General features: G+C 40.2%; 1 protein-coding gene across 2 annotated transcripts in view; it reads left to right on the top strand.

Moving 5' to 3' along the window:
• Window positions 1-18,210, top strand: part of XPO6 (exportin 6) — a 104,900-nt gene that overhangs the window by 24,890 nt on the left and 61,800 nt on the right. For both annotated transcript variants that reach the window (XM_012759010.2, XM_012759009.2), the window contains exons 2-5: window positions 7,994-8,084; window positions 12,278-12,390; window positions 13,893-14,090; window positions 17,693-17,852. In XM_012759010.2, the coding sequence (XP_012614464.1) occupies window positions 7,994-8,084; window positions 12,278-12,390; window positions 13,893-14,090; window positions 17,693-17,852 (562 nt within the window). The remainder of the gene's footprint in view (window positions 1-7,993; window positions 8,085-12,277; window positions 12,391-13,892; window positions 14,091-17,692; window positions 17,853-18,210) is intronic.

Below are 18,210 nucleotides of genomic sequence, written 5' to 3'. Positions count from 1 at the left end.
ACTCTTTTGCCTGGGCTAGAGTGCTGTGGAGTCAGCCTAGCTCACAGCAACCTCCAACTCCTGGGCTGAAGCAATCCTTCTGCCTCAGCCTCCCAGTAGCTGGGACTACAGGCATGCACCACCATGTCTGGCTAATTTTTTCTCTATATATTTTTAGTTTGCTAGTCAACTTCTTTGTAGTTTTAGTAGAGACGAGTTCTCCCTCTTGCTCAGGCTGCTTTTGAACTCCTGACCTTGAGCGATCCTCCCATCCCAGCCTCCCAGAGTGCTGGGATTATAGGCTTGAGCCACCGCACCCGGCCTAGAGGGGGTTGTTTTAGAGGCCTACAGGCAAAACGTTACAGATTTAATCAGGGTTTAAGAAAATCATCATCTAAGTACCTTATCTTAAGGGACAAAATACAATGTTATCCACCGGTCAGTCTCAGTGTTTTTAAAAATAAATTATGTCTCCTCCTTTTTTTTTTTAAATAGGGTTTCACTCTGTTGCCGAGGCTAGGGTGCAGTGGTGTTATCATGGCTCACTGCAACCTCAGACTCCTGGGCTGAAGGAGTCCTTCTGCCTTAGCCTATCAAAGTACTAGGATTATGGGCGTAATCCACCGCGCCCAGCCTATGTACAGGCCTGTGTTACTGTGCCTGGCTAATTTTTCTATTTTTTTGGTAGAGATGGGAACCTTGCTCTTTTGCCCAGGCTAGTCCTGAACTCCTCGCCTCAAGCATTCCTCCTGCCTGGCCTCCCAAAGGACTAGGATTATAGGCATGGATCACTGTGCCTGGTTTTGTCTTAAATTCAGAGGAATTACCAGTATTGTTGAGAAACTAAAAGTGAAACCAATAGTCTTCTTGTTCCTTTTACTTTCCTGAATTTGTTCCGTAAAATATCTGAGCACCAGTCCATGCTGGATGTTATAGAAAATACAAACATATTAGGTAGAGTCTCTTTCCAGATTAGCGTATGTTGTAGTTAGAGAAGCCTAATTTACCTGTGATGTATTAACAGTGATGGCTGTGACTTCAGTCCTTAACTTTATGCCTGGCATTGTTTTTACTATGTGCTTTACATTTTGTTTAATCCTCAGAACAACCCAGTATGTTAGGTACTCTTAATATATCCAGTTTTACATAGGAGGAAAAAGTGGATAGATTAAATAACTGGGCTAAGGTTGAGGTGCATTTGGAACCTGACCCTAGAGCCTACATTCTTTAACTATTTTGGCATTCTGAAATGACAGTACTGCGGGCAAAACTCTGTGGGACTGATTATAAGACAAAGAAGATGAAAACAAAGAAGGGATCTACGTTGTAATCTTTATAGGAAATTTCATGAAAGTTAAAGTATAAATTGCAGACCCAGCAGCAAATACAGGATAGGACTAGGCATTTACTTATATGAGACCATGGGTGTTCAGACTAGAGTAATGGTGTCCTGTGGTGAGTAATGTTGAGTCAGGCATGCTTTCCTCCTCCTTTTCTTCCTAATAAACTCCTGCATTCTTCAAAACCCCAAATAATGTCATCATCCCTGTGAAGCTCTCCTTCAGAGTTAGTACTCTCTTTGGTCTCCTGAGGCTGTTAATTCCTGTGCCACTCCTGAAGGGTGTAAACCATCATAATCTACTTTTTATTCATAGGTTCTGCCCTCTCTCCCCCTGGGCCACCTCCATCCAGTTCTTTGAAGTCAAGAGGCCATCTTACTTGTCTTTGTATCTCAAGGGCTTAATTTAAGCAATATCAGTTACTTATTTATTGAGTATTGAGTTCCCGTTTGTCGATCAAATAGCTGAGTTTCTTAGTGGGTCCTGGTTTAAAGTTAGGTTTAGAATAATTGGGGTAGAAAACCTTCAGGAGAGTTTACCTGGTGGTGAAGTACAGACGGTATTGGAATTGGAAAAGCTGGCGTCAAGGGGACCAGGTGAATCATGGCAGTGCAAGCAGGAGATGGTTAGGGCTTGGAAACGGTGTGAAGCAGCAGCCAGCAGGCTTGGTGACATCTGTGGTGGGCATAGAGACTGTGGGGAAGAATCAAAGAAAATTTCAAAGTATGTGGCCCTTCCCTTTCTTTCACATTTTTCTTGTAATTTATTAAGTGATTATGGGTCTTGGTTCCTTAGTAGTTCCTTAATAAGTGAGTGAGTAGCATAGGTCTCTGAATTGCTGACCCGCGAACAGTGCATAGAAGGAGCAGATACAGTCAAGGCAGGCACAGTTGAAAGCTTATCAACTTTGCAGTTGATAAGCTTAACTGTTTCTGGAATAGAAAACTTTGGTTTGTTTCAGATATATACATAGCTCTCAAGGGTATATTCTGAGCCAAGCTTAATTCATCATCCTGCCTAAAGATTTAAATTTTAAGTCTATATGCCATTTGCTATTGAGGTGAGCCAAGTAACTGTTGGGGAAGCATAGGCTTATGGGGTTGTACTACCTCATGTTTGCTACCCTTGACAGATCTGAAGATAAATAAGTGGTGGTTTGTCTTTTTTTTTTGCTTTTTTTTTTTTTGAGACACGTGCCACCATGCCTGGCTAATTTTCTCCATTTTTAGTTGCCTGGCTAATTTTTTTCTATTTTTAGTAGTGATGGGTCTCACTCTTGCTCAGGCTGGTCCCGAACTCCTGAGCTCAAGTGATCCTCCCGCCTTGGCCTCCCAGAGTGCTAGCATTACAGGTGTGAGCTACCTCATCCGGCCCAATAAGTGATGGTTTGAATCTAAGAGTCTCATGCTTAGATTTTATCTGCGGGTTTGCTGCAGATCGCCAAATGGCTCTGAATAGTTGTGCTAATAGAGGAAAAACACAATTTCTTTTTTTCTTTTTTTTGAGCCAGAGTCTCACTCTGTCACCCAGGCTAGAGTGTAGTGGTGTGATTATAGCTCTCTGCAGCTTCGGACTCCTGGGCTCAGGCGATCCTGCCTCCTCAGCCTCTTGAGTAGCTGGGACTATAGACGTGTGCCACCATACCCTATTAATTAAAAAAATTTTTTTTGTCAGAGATGGGGGCATGCTATATTGTTCAGGCTGATTTAGAACTCCTGGCTTCAAGCAGTCCTCTCATCTCAGCTTTCTAAAGTGCTGGGATTACAGGTGTGAGCCACTGTACCCAGCCCAAAAAACACAATTTCTAAACTCAGAATCTGAAAATACCAAGCTGAATTTTAAAAATGAGCATAACATTACATTTTAAAAATTTGTATATATACTTACAGGGGAAGGGCACACATTGTAAGGTAAAGTCATCATCCTTGTGTAACTAACACTCAAATTAAGAATATTACCAGAATTCCAGAAACTGGCCCCCAAAGTCTGATTATAACACCATAGATTAGTTTTGCTTGTTTTTAAAGATTAATATAAAATGAGTAATGGAAGGATGTGTTTTGGTTTCTTTCACTCAACATTGTGTTTGTTGAAATTCAGCTATGTTATTGCACATAGCAGTATTCGTTTCTGTTGTCTTATGATAATCTCCTGTATGAATCTCCCTATTTGGGTTCTTTCAACTTTTTGGATATTACGTATAATGGTGCTGTGAACAATTGTGTGCCTTTCTTTTGGTAAATATGTACAGATTTCTCTTGGGAATATATTAAGGAATAGAAGTGCAGGGTTATAAGATATGCATATGTTTAGCTGCCAAACAGTTTTCCAAAGTGGTTATGTCAGTGTATGCTCCCACCAGCAGTGTATGCATGTTCTAGTTGCTTAGTGTCTTCACCAACACTTGCTGTTGTCAGTCTCTTTAATTGTACTTGTTAGAGTGGCAGTGTAGCACTATCTTGTTTTTAGTATTTCCCTTATGACTAATGAGGTTTAGCACTTGTTTATAGGCCTTTTATATACATTCTTTTATAAGGTAACCATTTGCCTGTCCAAAAACCTGAGTCATTTGTCTTTTCTTTACTGATTTGTAGAAGTTATTTTGTACTCCGATAGTTCTGTCAGTTATCTGATGAATATTCCAATTTATCAGTCTTTTCCTTTATGTTTAGTGCTTTATGTGTCCTGTTTAATACATTTTTCTCTACCCCAGGTCATGATGATATTCTCCTGTATTATTTTCTTTTTTTTTTTTTTCTTTTTTGTCTCTCTAACTTGTGAGTACCCTGTATTATTTTCTAGAACCTTTATTTTACCTTTCACATTTTGTATCTATAATCCAACTGGAATTTTTGTGTGTGAATGTGTCTCACTTATCTTTAAACTAATCTTTCATTAGTTTATTAAAATTTGAGGCTTAAGTCCCAAGCACAAGATGGGAAGCAGTCAGAAATATAAATATCTGAGTGTTCTTCATAAATTAGTCAGTGTAGTTCTTCATAAATTAGTCAGTTTGAATGGCCTTTGGCAATTGAGGCCTTCTCTCCCCACCATACATTGGCACTTGTTTTTTTCCCTTTTATTACCTGAAAATGTGGTCTGCATGTAGTATTACTACTGTCTTAGTTGCCATTAATCCTTTATTTTATTTTTAAATGTGTGTTTTTTTTTTTTTTTGAGACAGAATTTCACTTTGTTGCCCAGGCTAGAGTGAGTGCTGTGGCATCAGCCTAGCTCACAGCAACCTCAGTCTCCTGGGCTCACGCGATCCTACCGCCTCAGCCTCCCAAGTAGCTGGGACTACAGGCATGCGCCACCATGCCCGGCTGATTTTTATATTATATATATTAGTTGGCCAATTAATTTCTTTCTATTTTTATGGTAGAAACGGGGTCTCGCTCAGGCTGGTTTTGAACTCCTGACCTTGAGCAATCCGCCCGCCTCGGCCTTATATTTTTAATTGGTCAATTAAATTCTTTCTATTTTTAGTAGAGACGAGGTCTCACTCAGGCTGGTTTTGAACTCCTGACCTCCAGCAATCCACCCGCCTCGGCCTCCCAGAGTGCTAGGATTACAGGCGAGAGCCACCATGCCTGGCCGCCATTAATTCCATAATTTAACACAGTCTGGATTCTGGCTTCAACACTTGATTAAAACAGCTGGCAAGAAGGTTCCAGTGGCCTTCTTGCCAAAAGGGGGCGAGGGAATTCTCCAGTATCCTTTAACTATTTGTAGATCTTGAACATATCCTTTATATCTTTCTACCTCTGTTCTGATTGTCTGACCTTGGCAAATTCGCAGCCTCCTTTTATCCCCCTGTAAATTTGTGTAGTTTCATTTTGAAATCTAGTCTGAAGAGACCTACAAGATATGATTGGGACAAAGCCCCTAAGCCTCAAGGCATGTGTCTCTAGTTTCAAAGCAGGCCTGACCACTTCTGTTGTTTGGTCTGTTTTCATTTGGTATCTGAGAACAAATAGAAACGAGAGCAGCCATAACTCCAGATTAGATAATTCCTACAATTTATGCAGCAGTTTTACACAGATCACCTCATTTGATCCTCATACACCCTGTGAGGCAGGTATTATTGTTTAATTATAGAAGTGATTGAAAATGGGAATAGCACATTATTTGTTCTTGTTGAGAAATACCTGGCTAGCTTTTGGAGTTCTTTTATGTAACCATTATTTGATGGGAGCATCCATTTGGGATTCTTATGGGTATTTCTTCTGTCTTTACGCTTTCCACAGGACCCTTAGCTTCTTGGCTTGGGGCAGGGAGTGTGGAGTAGATGGGACTGGGAATGAAGGATAGAGTTGGATTCTTTTGGAAGTTTTTTTTTTTTTTTTTTTTAATAGAGATTGGGTCTTGCTTGTTGCCCAGACTGAAGTGCAGTGGCACAGTCATAGTTCATCGTAACCCCGAACTCCTGGGCTCAAGCCATCCTCCTGCCTTGCCTCCTAAGCAGCTGGGACTTACAGGCATGTGTCACCACTCCTGGCTTATTTTTTATTTTTTTGTAGAGACGGGCTCTTCCTATGTTGCCTAGTCTGGTGTTGAACTTCTGGCCTCAAGCAATCGCCTGGCCTTGGCCTCCCAAAAAGCACTGGGGTTATGGGCTCCAGCTACCGCATCCAGCTCTTTTAGGAGATTGTCATTAATTTCACAAACCTCTACCTCAAGAACCAGTATAAGTAAATGTTGGTGGTTGATTGCCTGGATGTGATGAGCTCAGGTTTTTTCTAGGATCTACTCTAAAATGCTTCAACACAAGAAAAAGTTGTGGAGAGGTGTGATTTCAAGATGTGTCCTTAATTTTTAGGAATCCATTTTGGCTCCAGAAGAACTATTGATTTATTTTAACTAAATAGCTGATTTTAGTTCAACAGATACTTCTTGATTTATGTTTATTTTTATTTTTTGGCAGTGAGTTACTTTAACATGTGCTGTTATTCTTGATTCTTCTATATCTTCCCACAGCCTTTTTACTTTAAACAGCAAATCCTTTTTTCCCCCAAATTAAATGATATACCAAACTTGATTTAGACCACAGCATTCTTTTATTTATATAAATTCATTTTAGAAGTTTGAATTTATAACATTTACTTACAAAGTCAGTGAGAACAGTGAGGCTGTTTTGGTCAACACAAACACTTGAAATAGATTTAAAAAGATTGCAGTCTTATTTTAGCCTTCCCTTTCAGTTTATTTCTGCATTTGAAAAAACAGATAGTTTTTAATAAAACAGCTTGGCTTGCAAGCCAAGAATATTTTTTAACTAAACCGATATAGAAATTTGAAGGAGGAGTAGAGGGCTGCTCTTTATCATAAATGTAAAATTCAGACAGTCCCTCAAAATCATAAGTGCTAAAACTATTGTATAGTAATTCATCACTTAGCATGTCTGAGCTCAGTTGTCATTGCACAGCCATCATTCTGTGACTGCTGTATGGGAGGGACACCTGTGCCTGGCACTGCTTCAGTGTGGCCCCCATGTTCTGTGTGGTGTACTTGCGTGTGCTGGTTGATGTAGTTGGGCTTGTGTAAGTCTGATTCAGCCTTTGTAATTGGTCCCAGCCCTAAGAAGTGCTGGTTTATCCACAGAGTGGCCGAAGTTCCTGCTTCCACAAAAGTAAACTAACAGGTGGAAGCCTCTGGTATCTTACATTTTGACATACAAGTGGGGGCTTGTATTAAAATGCAGCTTTTATAGTCAGCTCTTGTTCCAAGGGTAATGGAGAGGATATGGGGAAGGGAGGTGGGTAGGTAGAAAGGAATTAAGAGACAATGAAGCAGTCAAAACTGCTCTTAGCTCTTGATGCTCTCTGAGGATTCATAAGTGGTCTGGGAATGCTCACCATTTTGTAGACAGGTGTGTGAAGGAGTGTTGACTCATGCTCATTGCTACAGCTGATGTCCTCTTACTTCAGTGAGAGAAAAGGAAGTAAGTTTGGGGCTCCATATGGAAGAGGAAGAGTATGAGCATGGAGAGTCCTAGGCCCTCTCTCTTCTCATTCTCAGCCTGAGCAGTTACGCTGAGCATCTGTCTCTGAGACTGTAGTGTAGACATGCTGTCTGATTTTGAGTCCTTGCTTAGCTTGGTTCTCAGCTGCACCATGGTCTCTGTTGGCTGCTCACGTGAGCTTGAGAGTTGACTGTGTCTGTGAGTCCTGATGAAGCACCTTCAAGAAAACCCCTAAGAATCCATGCAGCAGTTGGGCTGAATTGCTGAATGAGCAATTGTATGAGTCAAAATATGGCTAGTTATTCAGACACGGGGGAAATGTACTGGAGACATAATCTAGAAGGAGCCCTAACCTTATCACTGAATCTCCTTACTCTGCCTATTCAGGCAGGACCTAGGCTATTTATTTGCTTCCAACATGCTTCCACAATTGAATTTTAAATTATTTGTTCCCTTTTCCTCAGCATAAATAATTGAAAATAGAATGCACAGTAGCATGAATTTATAGAGTACTAACACTTAGGGTTTTGAGCCAGTTGGGAAATTCTCTTCAACTTTTCTGGCTTATAGCATGCATTTGAACAATGTTGAACTAAGATGTTTTTAGGAAGTAAGTTGCTCTTGCTGTTGGACTTGACCTGGGAGGAACCTGAGGAACAGTAGAACCAAAGTTGCAGTTTATTGATGTTTTTTCACATTCCTTTGTTAGGCATCTGAAGAAGCCTCCCTCAGGGCACTGGAAAGTCTGATGACAGAATTTTTTCACGATTGTACGACCAATGAAAGAAAACGTGAGATAGGTAAGTGCAGTGTGGCATTGTAAAGAGTAATTTATAAGGAGAAGGCCCAGTGGGGAGGAAGGAGTTGTCTGTAGCCTTGGCTGGTCAAGTTTGCCTGTTTTCCTCTTGAGTTCTGCTCTGGTTCTACTGGTTGGTGAGGCGTTGCTAGTGAGGTCTGCAATCCTAGTTACAAGGACATAGTGATAGATTTTCTTTCCTTTAGTGAAGCAGAAAACCCTTCTCTCACTTTGTCTTAATTTCAGCAATGTTATTAAACTGTCATAAGAAGCCTGCGACTGTTAATTTAAAAAAACTCACGGTTTCAAAATGTCATGACAAAATGATCACATTTTGGTGTCCAGAAGTCTGATAAGAACCTAATCTAATGCTCAGAGATTCCTTAACTTGTTTTTCTTTTGGGGGCTTCTAGCTTCTTTTTTCCATGTCTCCACTATTCTCTTTCCCATTCTGCAAGTTTAGGTGAATAAAGGCTTCAAACAACAGAGGTGTAGGTATAATCATTTTAGGGCTTCTGGGAACCTCAGTACTTTCTAGAATCCAGTTTTGAATTTTATGTTCATTCACATAAGCAGTATTTATTAAAACATATCATGAAGTAGAAATTGCATTCCAGTGTTAGATCTTTGCCCCAAGGATACTGTGGTCCTAGAGCAATCTTTTTTTCCTGAGTCCTCACTTGAGAATGAAAAATATTTTTCTCTTTCCAAACCTAAAGACTTTTTCTTTGGGTGTCCAGCAGCTCTGTACTGGTAATGTAATGTAAATCGTTACTTCTACCTCCTTGGAGTTCTTTTTCTGAGGCTCTGGGACCCTGGAGGCTCATTTCTCTCCCTCCCTTGGCTTCTCTGAGTCATGTTGGCAGTTAAATGTTATGGCTTATCCCACCTTAGATCTAAAGCCTGGTTAGGGTTCAGATTTGCAGGTGGCCAGTAGACCTTTGGCTACAGCCCATTTTCCCCGGTGCCCTTTAAGTATCATCAGCTCCTGATAGATGTTAACTTCTTCCTTTTTTTTTTTTTTTTTGGAGACAGAGTCTCACTCTGTTGTCTGGGCTAGCGTACGGTGGTGTCAGCTTAGCTCACAGCAACCTCAAACTCCTGGGCTCAAGTGATCCTCCTGCCTTAGCATCCCGAGTATCTGGGACTACAGGTGCTTGCCACCATGCCCAGCTAATTTTTTCTATTTTTTTTAGTTGCCCTGCTAATTTTTTTTCATTTTTTATTTTTTATTTATTTATTTTTTTGAGACAGAGTCTCGCTTTTTGACCAGGCTAGAGTGAGTGCCGTGGCGTCAGCCTAGCTCACAGCAACCTCAAACTCCTGGGCTCAAGCAATTCTTCTGCCTCAGCCTCCCGAGTAGCTGGGACTACAGGCATGCGCCACCATGCCCGGCTAATTTTCTATATATATTAATTGGCCAATTAATTTCTTTCTATTTATAGTAGAGACGGGGTCTTGCTCTTGCTCAGGCTGGTTTCAAACTCCTGACCTCGAGCGATCCGCCCGCCTCGGCCTCCCAGAGTGCTAGGATTACAGGCGTGAGCCACCGCGCCTGGCTTTTTTTTTTCACTTTTTTTTTTTTTTTTTTTTTTGAGACAGTCTGGCTTTGTTGCCCAGGCTAGAGTGAGTGCCATGGCGTCAGCCTAGCTCACAGCAACCTCAAACTCCTGGGCTCAAGCAATCCTCCTGCCTCAGCCTCCCAAGTAGCTGGGACTACAGGCATTCGCCACCATGCCCGGCTAATTTTTTGTATATATATTAGTTGGCCAATGAATTTCTTTCTATTTATAGTAGAGACGGGGTCTCGCTCTTGCTCAGGCTGGTTTCGAACTCCTGACCTCGAGCAATCCGCCCGCCTCGGCCTCCCAGAGAGCTAGAATTACAGGCGTGAGCCACTGCGCCCGGCCTTTTTTCACTTTTTAATAGAGATGGGGTCTCGCTCTTGCTCAGGCTGGTCTTGAACTCCTGAGCTCAAGCAATCCTCTTGCCTCGGCTTCCCAGAGTGTTAGGATTATACGTGTGAGCCACCATGCCCAGCCAGATGTTAACTTTTAAACTCTTCATTTATTATTTATTTATTTATTTATTTTTCCATTTTCAGTTGGCCAATTAACTTTTTTTTTTTTTTTTAGTAGAGACGGGGTCTCGCTCTTGCTCAGGCTGGTCTTGAACTTCTGAGCTCAAATGATCCACCTGCCTCGGCCTCCCAGAGAGCTAGGATTACAGGCGTGAGCCACTGCGCCCGGCCTTAAACTCTTAACTTTAAACTTGGTGATCTCTTTTGGGCCTGCCCCTACATGCTTTGTTTTTCTGAGTGAGTGTACTGTGGAGAACCAGAGCATTTATAAACCAGGAATCCCTGGCAGAAGCTGAGCCCAGTAGGTGAACAGGTATCTGGCTTAGAAGACCCACCCTGCTTCCCTCCCTGGGTTCTCTTATTATTCACTTGGGCTGACCCTTCTCATGCCCCCAAATGACCCACTTGTTTTATGTTACTAAAGTATCTTATAGTAAAAATATCAGCGGCGATTTTTCACCAAAGGAGGTGGAGGATCTTTCCCTTATATTAACCTGCTTTATTCTAACACTCTAATTTTTTCAAAGTCTTTTTTTTTTAAAAGCTTATAATTGAAATACTTTTGGTTCTTAATTTTTGGTCTGCAGATCAAATATTGCTCACCTTGTGTGTTCATGAATTAAAAGTGTGAACCCTCTGAACATTTTCATATTCTAACCTGATTTTAAAATAGCTTTAAATAACTAGATGCTACAAATGTCTAATTTAAATGCAGGCTATGGGGAATCCGGGGGTTTGGTTCTCTACAGTCAGTGTGTCTTCGTTCAGTTCTCTTTGTACTTAGTCATTGTAGATTTATTCGAGAGTGTGGGCAGGAACCACTTCTTGCTGCTTTTTTGTTGTCTTAGGATACATTAAAGGCTTTTCCTAGCTAGGTGGAAGAAAGGAGGGAGGCCTTTTCTTAAAAGGGCTCCACCCACCCTCCAGCAAAAGTGAGTTCCTGGTGCTCTAGAGATTAGGTTGGTAGAACTGTTAGCAAGGAGCTCAGGAGATCATCTGGTCATTTTACCAGCGGAGGAAATGGAAATGTCAAGGAGGAACGATGACTCTGTGAATTAGGGGTGAGGTCTAGAACAGAGCCCAGAGTTCCTCATTTCCAGCCTCAGCCTTGGGTTTGATTTCACCTCTGAGATTCTTAGAAACTTTTGCTTAATTATTAGGACAGGTCATCAGCTTCCTTTTATGGCATATTTGGTAATGCTGCCTTGTTGAATTTAGCCCAGGTCGTAGGGAACTAGAGTAGTGACTTTAGGATTAAAAGGAGCTGCTGTGTGTACATTCTGCTTTTCCAAAAGTTTCCTGGAATCCCTTGGGGTTGTTGGCTCACACGTTTTCACCCTTTTTGGATTATATTTCAGGTCCAGTGCAGCTAGTCAAGGTGACCGAGGGGCAGCATATCCAGAAACATGGCTTATAGACTCTTAATGCTCGCCACCTTGCGGACTCTGGCTGTGTTTATCAGCAGCCTGTGGCGAGGAAAGCCATCTCTAAATGATTTGACGTGTGGACAGGGCTGCACCTGGCAACTCTGATGATTGTTACACTTATTTATTTATTTAGGTGTTGCTTTAAAATAAAACCAAGCAAAATGAAGAGAGTTAGCCATCTTGAACTCCCTTGCATTTTTTCCTATCCTGTTTTTGTAACATTAATCGTTTCCTTCTCTGCTTCTCTAGTGGTGGTTTTGTAGTGTGTATGTGAACAATTTAAATGTTACTGAAGATTTGTAGAGAAGTGGTGAGGAATAAAATACAGCTCATATGCCACAGGAAATAAGCTAGCCATCATTTTTCAGAAGATGAAATGATACTGTTATAACATTCCATACATACATTAGGTTAAATAAGATCTTTAACAATGAAAGTTTCTCTGCCTGAAGAAGTATTCATGGCAAAGTTATTGGCTTTTAGATGGCTGAAGACACTGTCAGTGTTGATGTTTACCTCAGAGTCAGGAAAATATTATACGATGTATTCTATCTTGAAGAACCAGCTGGATTTGACCTCATTTACATTATATGGAGAGACGCATGTTTAAAAAAATAATAAGACAGCCCAGTCTTATATTAATTTCATGTATTTTCATAACCACCTTTTGTTGCTGTTTAACTTTTCCAGAGGAGCTTCTTAATAATTTTGCCCAGCAGATAGGAGCCTGGAGATTCTGCCTGTATTTCCTCTCCAGCACTAGGAATGACTATGTAATGATGTACAGTTTAACGGTTTTTGAGGTAAGTTGTCAGATAACTTTATAGTCTTCTGAAAAGTATTTTGTAGTCAGATTGCCATGTCATTGCCCCTAGACTTTGGCTTTAATGTACAGATGAGTGGGAAAGAGTGGGAACTCAGCTCAGGGGCTTCTTCCCACGCACTGCCTTTATCTAGATGTGTGGTGGCTCCTTTCCATCCATTTTCAACACCAGAAAGGTAAGATGAGTGGTTGGCTTTAGCGTTAACTAAGTAGGTAGATTGTTTACAGTAACGTATAACTTTTCCTTCCTATTATCGTTTAAGAGAGAAAGATAATTGCAGAAAAACATTTTGGAAGGAGGGATGATAGCCATAATACCACCATCCCCACCACAAAAACTTAGTTTATATCACCTCTCTTCCAGTCCTTGTTTTCTGTGCATACCTTTAAAAAAAATCTAATTACAGTCATATCGCTTGTGCCATTTTGTATTCTTCTTTTTCCCCACTCACCTTTATATTCCCATACATGGTTGTGACATTATTCACAAAGCTGTTCTCCTATTTTTGAAGATTGAGATGGTTTCAATCATTATTTTTTGGTGGCTATTAGAGACAATGTAGTATTAGAAAGTTTTTGCACATACGGTTGTTTGTTTCTCTTAATTTATTTAGCAGATCTTCTAGGAATGGGAGTGTTGTGTCATAGGATTTGAATTTTTTTTTTTTTTTTTGAGACAGAGTTTCATTATGATGCCTAGGATAGAGTGTCTTGGCATCACCCTAGCTCACAGCAACCTTAAACTCCTGGGCTCAAGCAATCCTTCTGCCTCAGCCTCCCGAGTAGCTGGGACTATAGGCATATGCTACCATGCTCAGCTAACTTTTTTCCCTTCCTTCCTCCCTTCCTCCCTTCCTCCCTTTCCCCTTTCCCCTTTCCTTTCCCCTTTCCTTTCCCCTTTCCTTTCCCCTTTCCTTTCCCCTTTCCCCTTTCCTTTCCCCTTTCCCTTCCCCTTTCCCTTTTCCTCTTTCCCTTTTCCTCTTTCCCTTTTCCTCTTTCCCTTTTCCTCTTTCCTTTTTCCTCTTTCCTTTTTCCTTTCCTTTTCCCTCCCTTCCCTCCCTTTCTTTTCTTTCTTTTTTTTTTTAGATGACCCTGCGGTGCGCTGGCTGGCCTGCCACACAGAGTACCCAGGGCCAATTTACATCTTTTAATCTGTCTCTATATTTTTAGTTGGCCAATTAATTTCTTTCTATTTTTAGTAGAGATGAGAGTCTCCCTCTTGCTCAGGCTGGTTTCAAACTCCTGACCTTGGGCGATCCCACCCGCCTTGGCCTCCCAGAGTGCTAGGATTACAGGCGTGAGCCACCGCACCTGCCTAGATTTGAATATTTTTATTATTGTTCTTATCGCCAAATTGCCCCAAATCTTTATTTTTAAAAAAGAGTTTCTTGTTTATTGAGGTGATATAACTGACTGTAGGATGAAAACCAGTTATTTTTGTGTATAGGTTGCTAGCTTAAAAGATGTATATTTGTTTTTCAGAATCTGATCAATAAAATGTGGCTTGGGGTCCCATCTCAGGATAAGATGGAAATTCGTAGTTGCCTGCCCAAACTCCTTTTGGCTCACCATAAAACCTTACCTTACTTTATCCGGAACAAACTCTGCAAAGTTATTGTTGATATTGGACGTCAAGATTGGCCCATGTTCTACCATGACTTTTTTACTAACATTTTACAGGTAAGAATATACCTAAGGAAACTTTACCTTGTAAATTGTTTGTAGAAGTGATTATTTCCTTGTCTTGAAGAGGAATCTTAAGGTTAGCATTTTAGAACTGCAGTAGTGAGGTTATTGTAGGATAGATTATTGCATTCCCTTAGTTTTGTATTCTGAGACATGCTGTACCTTTGTGCAATGGAGAAAGGGGGAAAAACCCAATCGCTTTGTTAACCTCTTGTGAAATTCTATTCAGCAAGTATTCAAAAGCCTGGCAGGTACTGCACAGGTGTTGGGGGTGCAAGGGTGAGACCTTCAGTAGTTCAGAATTTAGTGAGGAAATAGCTGTGCAAACAATAATTATCATATTGTTGAAGGATGGAGAGCCATAGTCTTGAGAGTAGCAGGTGACCGGTGAGGAGGAGCCAGATTTCCACCCACCTGGGATCAGTTTCTATCTTCCCTTGAAGTACAGAACATTTGCTATCTTCCCTTGAAGTAGAATTATTTATAATAAATGAGAATTTGGAAGAGCATTTTCAGATGAAGCGCTCATGAAGGTTTAAAAGGGCTAGATGTCCTCCACTGTTCTTCACCAACTCCCCCTTTCTGTCCTTCAGAAATGACTCCTTTAACCTCATGTAGCCATCATGACTTTGAAACGCCACATAGTGGAAAGAGCACTGGATGGGGAGGCAGCAGGTTAGGTTTTGCATCTGTCTTTGTGTAAAATCATCTTTGGATGTTAGCAACTCTTGCCATTTATGTGCGCCTTCATTTTCTTCTTTGTAAAATGAGAGGGTTGGACTAAGCGATCTTTAAAGTTCTTTCCAGTTGTATTATTTCTCATTTCTTATTTATTCTTGTGAAGCATGCAGTGGCATATAAGCCACGTGAAGAATGATGGGTGTTCAGTTGCTGACATTTCAGATAACTATAATAAAGTACAGTTGTCCATCTGTATCTGGAGGGGGTTTGGTTCCAGGACCTTCAGAGATGCCAATATTTGTGGTGCTCAGGTCCCTGATGTTAAAGGGCATAGTATTTACATATGACCTATGTATATCCTCCTGTACAGTTTAAGGCATCTCTGGATTATCTGTACTGCCTAATACAGTGTAAGTGCTGTGTAAATAGTTATTATAATGTATTGTTTAGGGAATAATGACAAGGAAAAGAGTCTGTACATGTTCAGTACGGACACAGCCATCCTTTTCCTCCCACATATATTTGATCCGTGGTTGGTTGAATCTGTGGATGCGGAATCCAATGCTGAGGGCTGACTATAAACCATTTCTTCGGATATTGAATGCCAAACTGGTTCTGGAGTCAATTTCATCATCACACAATCCTTTAAGTAAACCATCTAAAAGGTTTTTCTTTTTTTTTCTCAAGTCCATCATGATCTGTTTTCAGTTTGGGGTGCATAGGTTTTTCTTTTTTTTTTTTTTTTTTTAACCTCTGTGACAGTCAGCTGGGCATTTATGCAGTTCGTGTTATAATTGTGATGACAATGACACCAGGCAGAGAGGAGTTGATTTGGAGCCCCAGAAAGATACAGTTCTATAGGTTGGTTGTACCCTTTTCTAGGCCACCAGAGAAGGAAATGATTGAAGTTGAAGCTGACCCCTGTTATCTTTGCCTCTCCCACACATGCACCAGCACACACATGACACCATTGTAGAATCTATTCTTCAGATTCCTGAAATCTGCTGAGCCAAGCTTGTGGTCACATTGTGCCTAGGGCCAGGTAATTAAGGGACAAGCAGCATAGGAAAGAATTGCTGTTTCTTCTTTGATTCGGCTGTATAATAAAAACTGTTGAACCTTTTCAGTAGTTCACACTAGAAACTTGATCTTCTACCCAAGGGAGCTTATTGTTTTAAAATAAATTGCAAATATTGCCTGTTATAAGCTTAAATTATATACATGAAGGTGGTGGTAAAGGAAAACACCACTTTAATAAAAAGCTTTCTGGATACAAAGCTAATGAGACGAAAAATTACACATTTTGTCAAGCTTTTCCTTCAAGTGAAGCATAGCTTGATTTTTCCATCCGGCTTCTTGCCTGGCCTTCTCCCCTTTCCCTAAATGATGAGAGAAAGGAGAGCTTTAAGAAACATTTTCTATGTTAAAGGAATTTTTTATTTCTGGGGAGCAGAGAAGCATTTCTTACCTACAAGAGAGTTTATATTGCCAAATGGAATGTCTAGCTGAGAGAGTAAGAATGAGGGCTTGGGGAGAAAACAGAGACAAAAGAGGTAGAAAAGAAAGAAAGAAATGAAAAGGGGGAGCAATAGAAATCTTAGAATACAGACTGATAGCCCAAAGGTCTCCAAATGTGAAGAGATGCTTACGAAGTGTTCGTTCTACTTTATTATGTAAGAAAAATTGGTAGAAGAGGAATTTCCTGTTCCTCCTGTACTGCATTATCTGAATTCAAGTCAGTGTTAGAAATAGTCCAAATTTGTTGAAAATGAAGAGAAAAATTATGGTCGATGTACTTGAAGTTTTAGCGTTCGAGAGAACTGATTTTACAGAGATCATTTTTAACACACCATTCATAGCTGCTCATTTTACATAATGCTACTTCTGAAGCCAGTTGAATTTATTTTAAGTTCCCATTGTTGAATACTTTTCTGCTTTTTGGAGATGAGCTTTTCCTTGGTCTGTGATGGGAAAAGTTGTTTTCAAGGGAAAAGAAGGTGCCTGTATTTCTTTAAGAATATATGGTCCGTATGGATGTAGTTCCTGAGTGTCCTCTGCCTTAAAGCTTGTATTTTGTGGCTTGAGTAAGTAAAAAAAAACTTGTATTAGAGAATGAACTACATTTAAATTTGATTATAATTAAAGGACAAGGTAAAATACTCCTTAAATTGTTTGCTTTTTTATAGATTGTAGTATATAACTTAACAGAGAATTTTAGTGGCAACTCACTTTTTCATTTCTGGAAACTAAAAAAATCAATGTAATAGTAATGCCTTAAAACGATTAGGAATATATAAGTAGTGTTATACTATACTTGTTTTCTGTTTCTTATTTAAACTTTGTTATGGTGGAAAGAATATTACAGGAGCTAGAAAAAAAGTAATTTAATTTGCTACATAGGCCTTTACAAAATCAACAATAGTCATAGTTTAATGACATATATGCCTATTGTGCGCTCTGCCGCATCCTTGATCATGAACTTTTCTGAAGCATGCAAAGCTTAGAAATGTAAAGCTGATTTAACAACTTGAATGTTAAAGGTATCACAAATTGATATACACCTCTTAATCATACGTATATATATCACTAATATTATATACACACAAACTGTTGGGAATCTGGTCATGCATAAGAATCGCCATGTTAGGGTTAAAGGAACATTTTTTTCTAGCTGTTTTTAAGTTCATGTTATTAGAATTTTGTCCTTAAAATAAGGTGAGAATATTTTGAATGGTTAAAAAAGAAAAGCTACATAAATGTACTCTAAGTGATTGTTCTCAAGTGTTGATTTATGTGGCTTGTTCGTGCAAGATTAAACATACACAGAAATATTTCACAGGTTTAATGCTACTAAGTCCTCTGTTTACTTTATTAGTCTGACACTCTTTTCAGAACTTGCTTTTTCCCCCCGGCAGTTGATCCAGTCCCCTGTGACAACCCCCCTTGGGCTGATTATGTTGAAAACAACTTCGGAAGAGCTGGCCTGTCCCCGTGAGGACCTGAGTGTGGCTCGGAAGGAGGAGTTGCGGAAGCTGCTGCTAGACCAGGTGCAAACAGTGCTTGGGCTGCTGACAGGTGAGCAGTTCAGTGGTGCCAAGAGACAGAGGCTTGCCTGTAGGTACCCAAAACTTGGGCTTTGGCATGCAGCATTTCTGAGCAGTTCTTGGAGCTGTTCCTGATACTGAGCATAAAAATGAAAAAAATTTAGTGCCTTATTTCTAGCACTTAATAGCCCAGTGTCTACCACACAGGACCTCAAAATAGATTTGTAACTTATTTTCCTTGTCTTTCATTAATTGGTCCTCACTATAGATATGATTAATGAGGTAGAGTGCAGGTCATAGGAATGTGATCAAATGCCAATTACTGCATTTGAAGTAAGGTGGGTGGCAAGCGTGTTACTTAAAATAATTTGAATTTAAGATCAGAAGAA

The sequence above is a fragment of the Microcebus murinus genome, chromosome 19, assembly GCF_040939455.1.
Source record: "Microcebus murinus isolate Inina chromosome 19, M.murinus_Inina_mat1.0, whole genome shotgun sequence".
In the NCBI taxonomy this organism is placed as follows: domain Eukaryota; kingdom Metazoa; phylum Chordata; class Mammalia; order Primates; family Cheirogaleidae; genus Microcebus; species Microcebus murinus.
The sequence above is the reverse complement of the archived record's forward strand: the minus strand, read 5'-3'. Positions and strand labels throughout refer to the sequence as shown.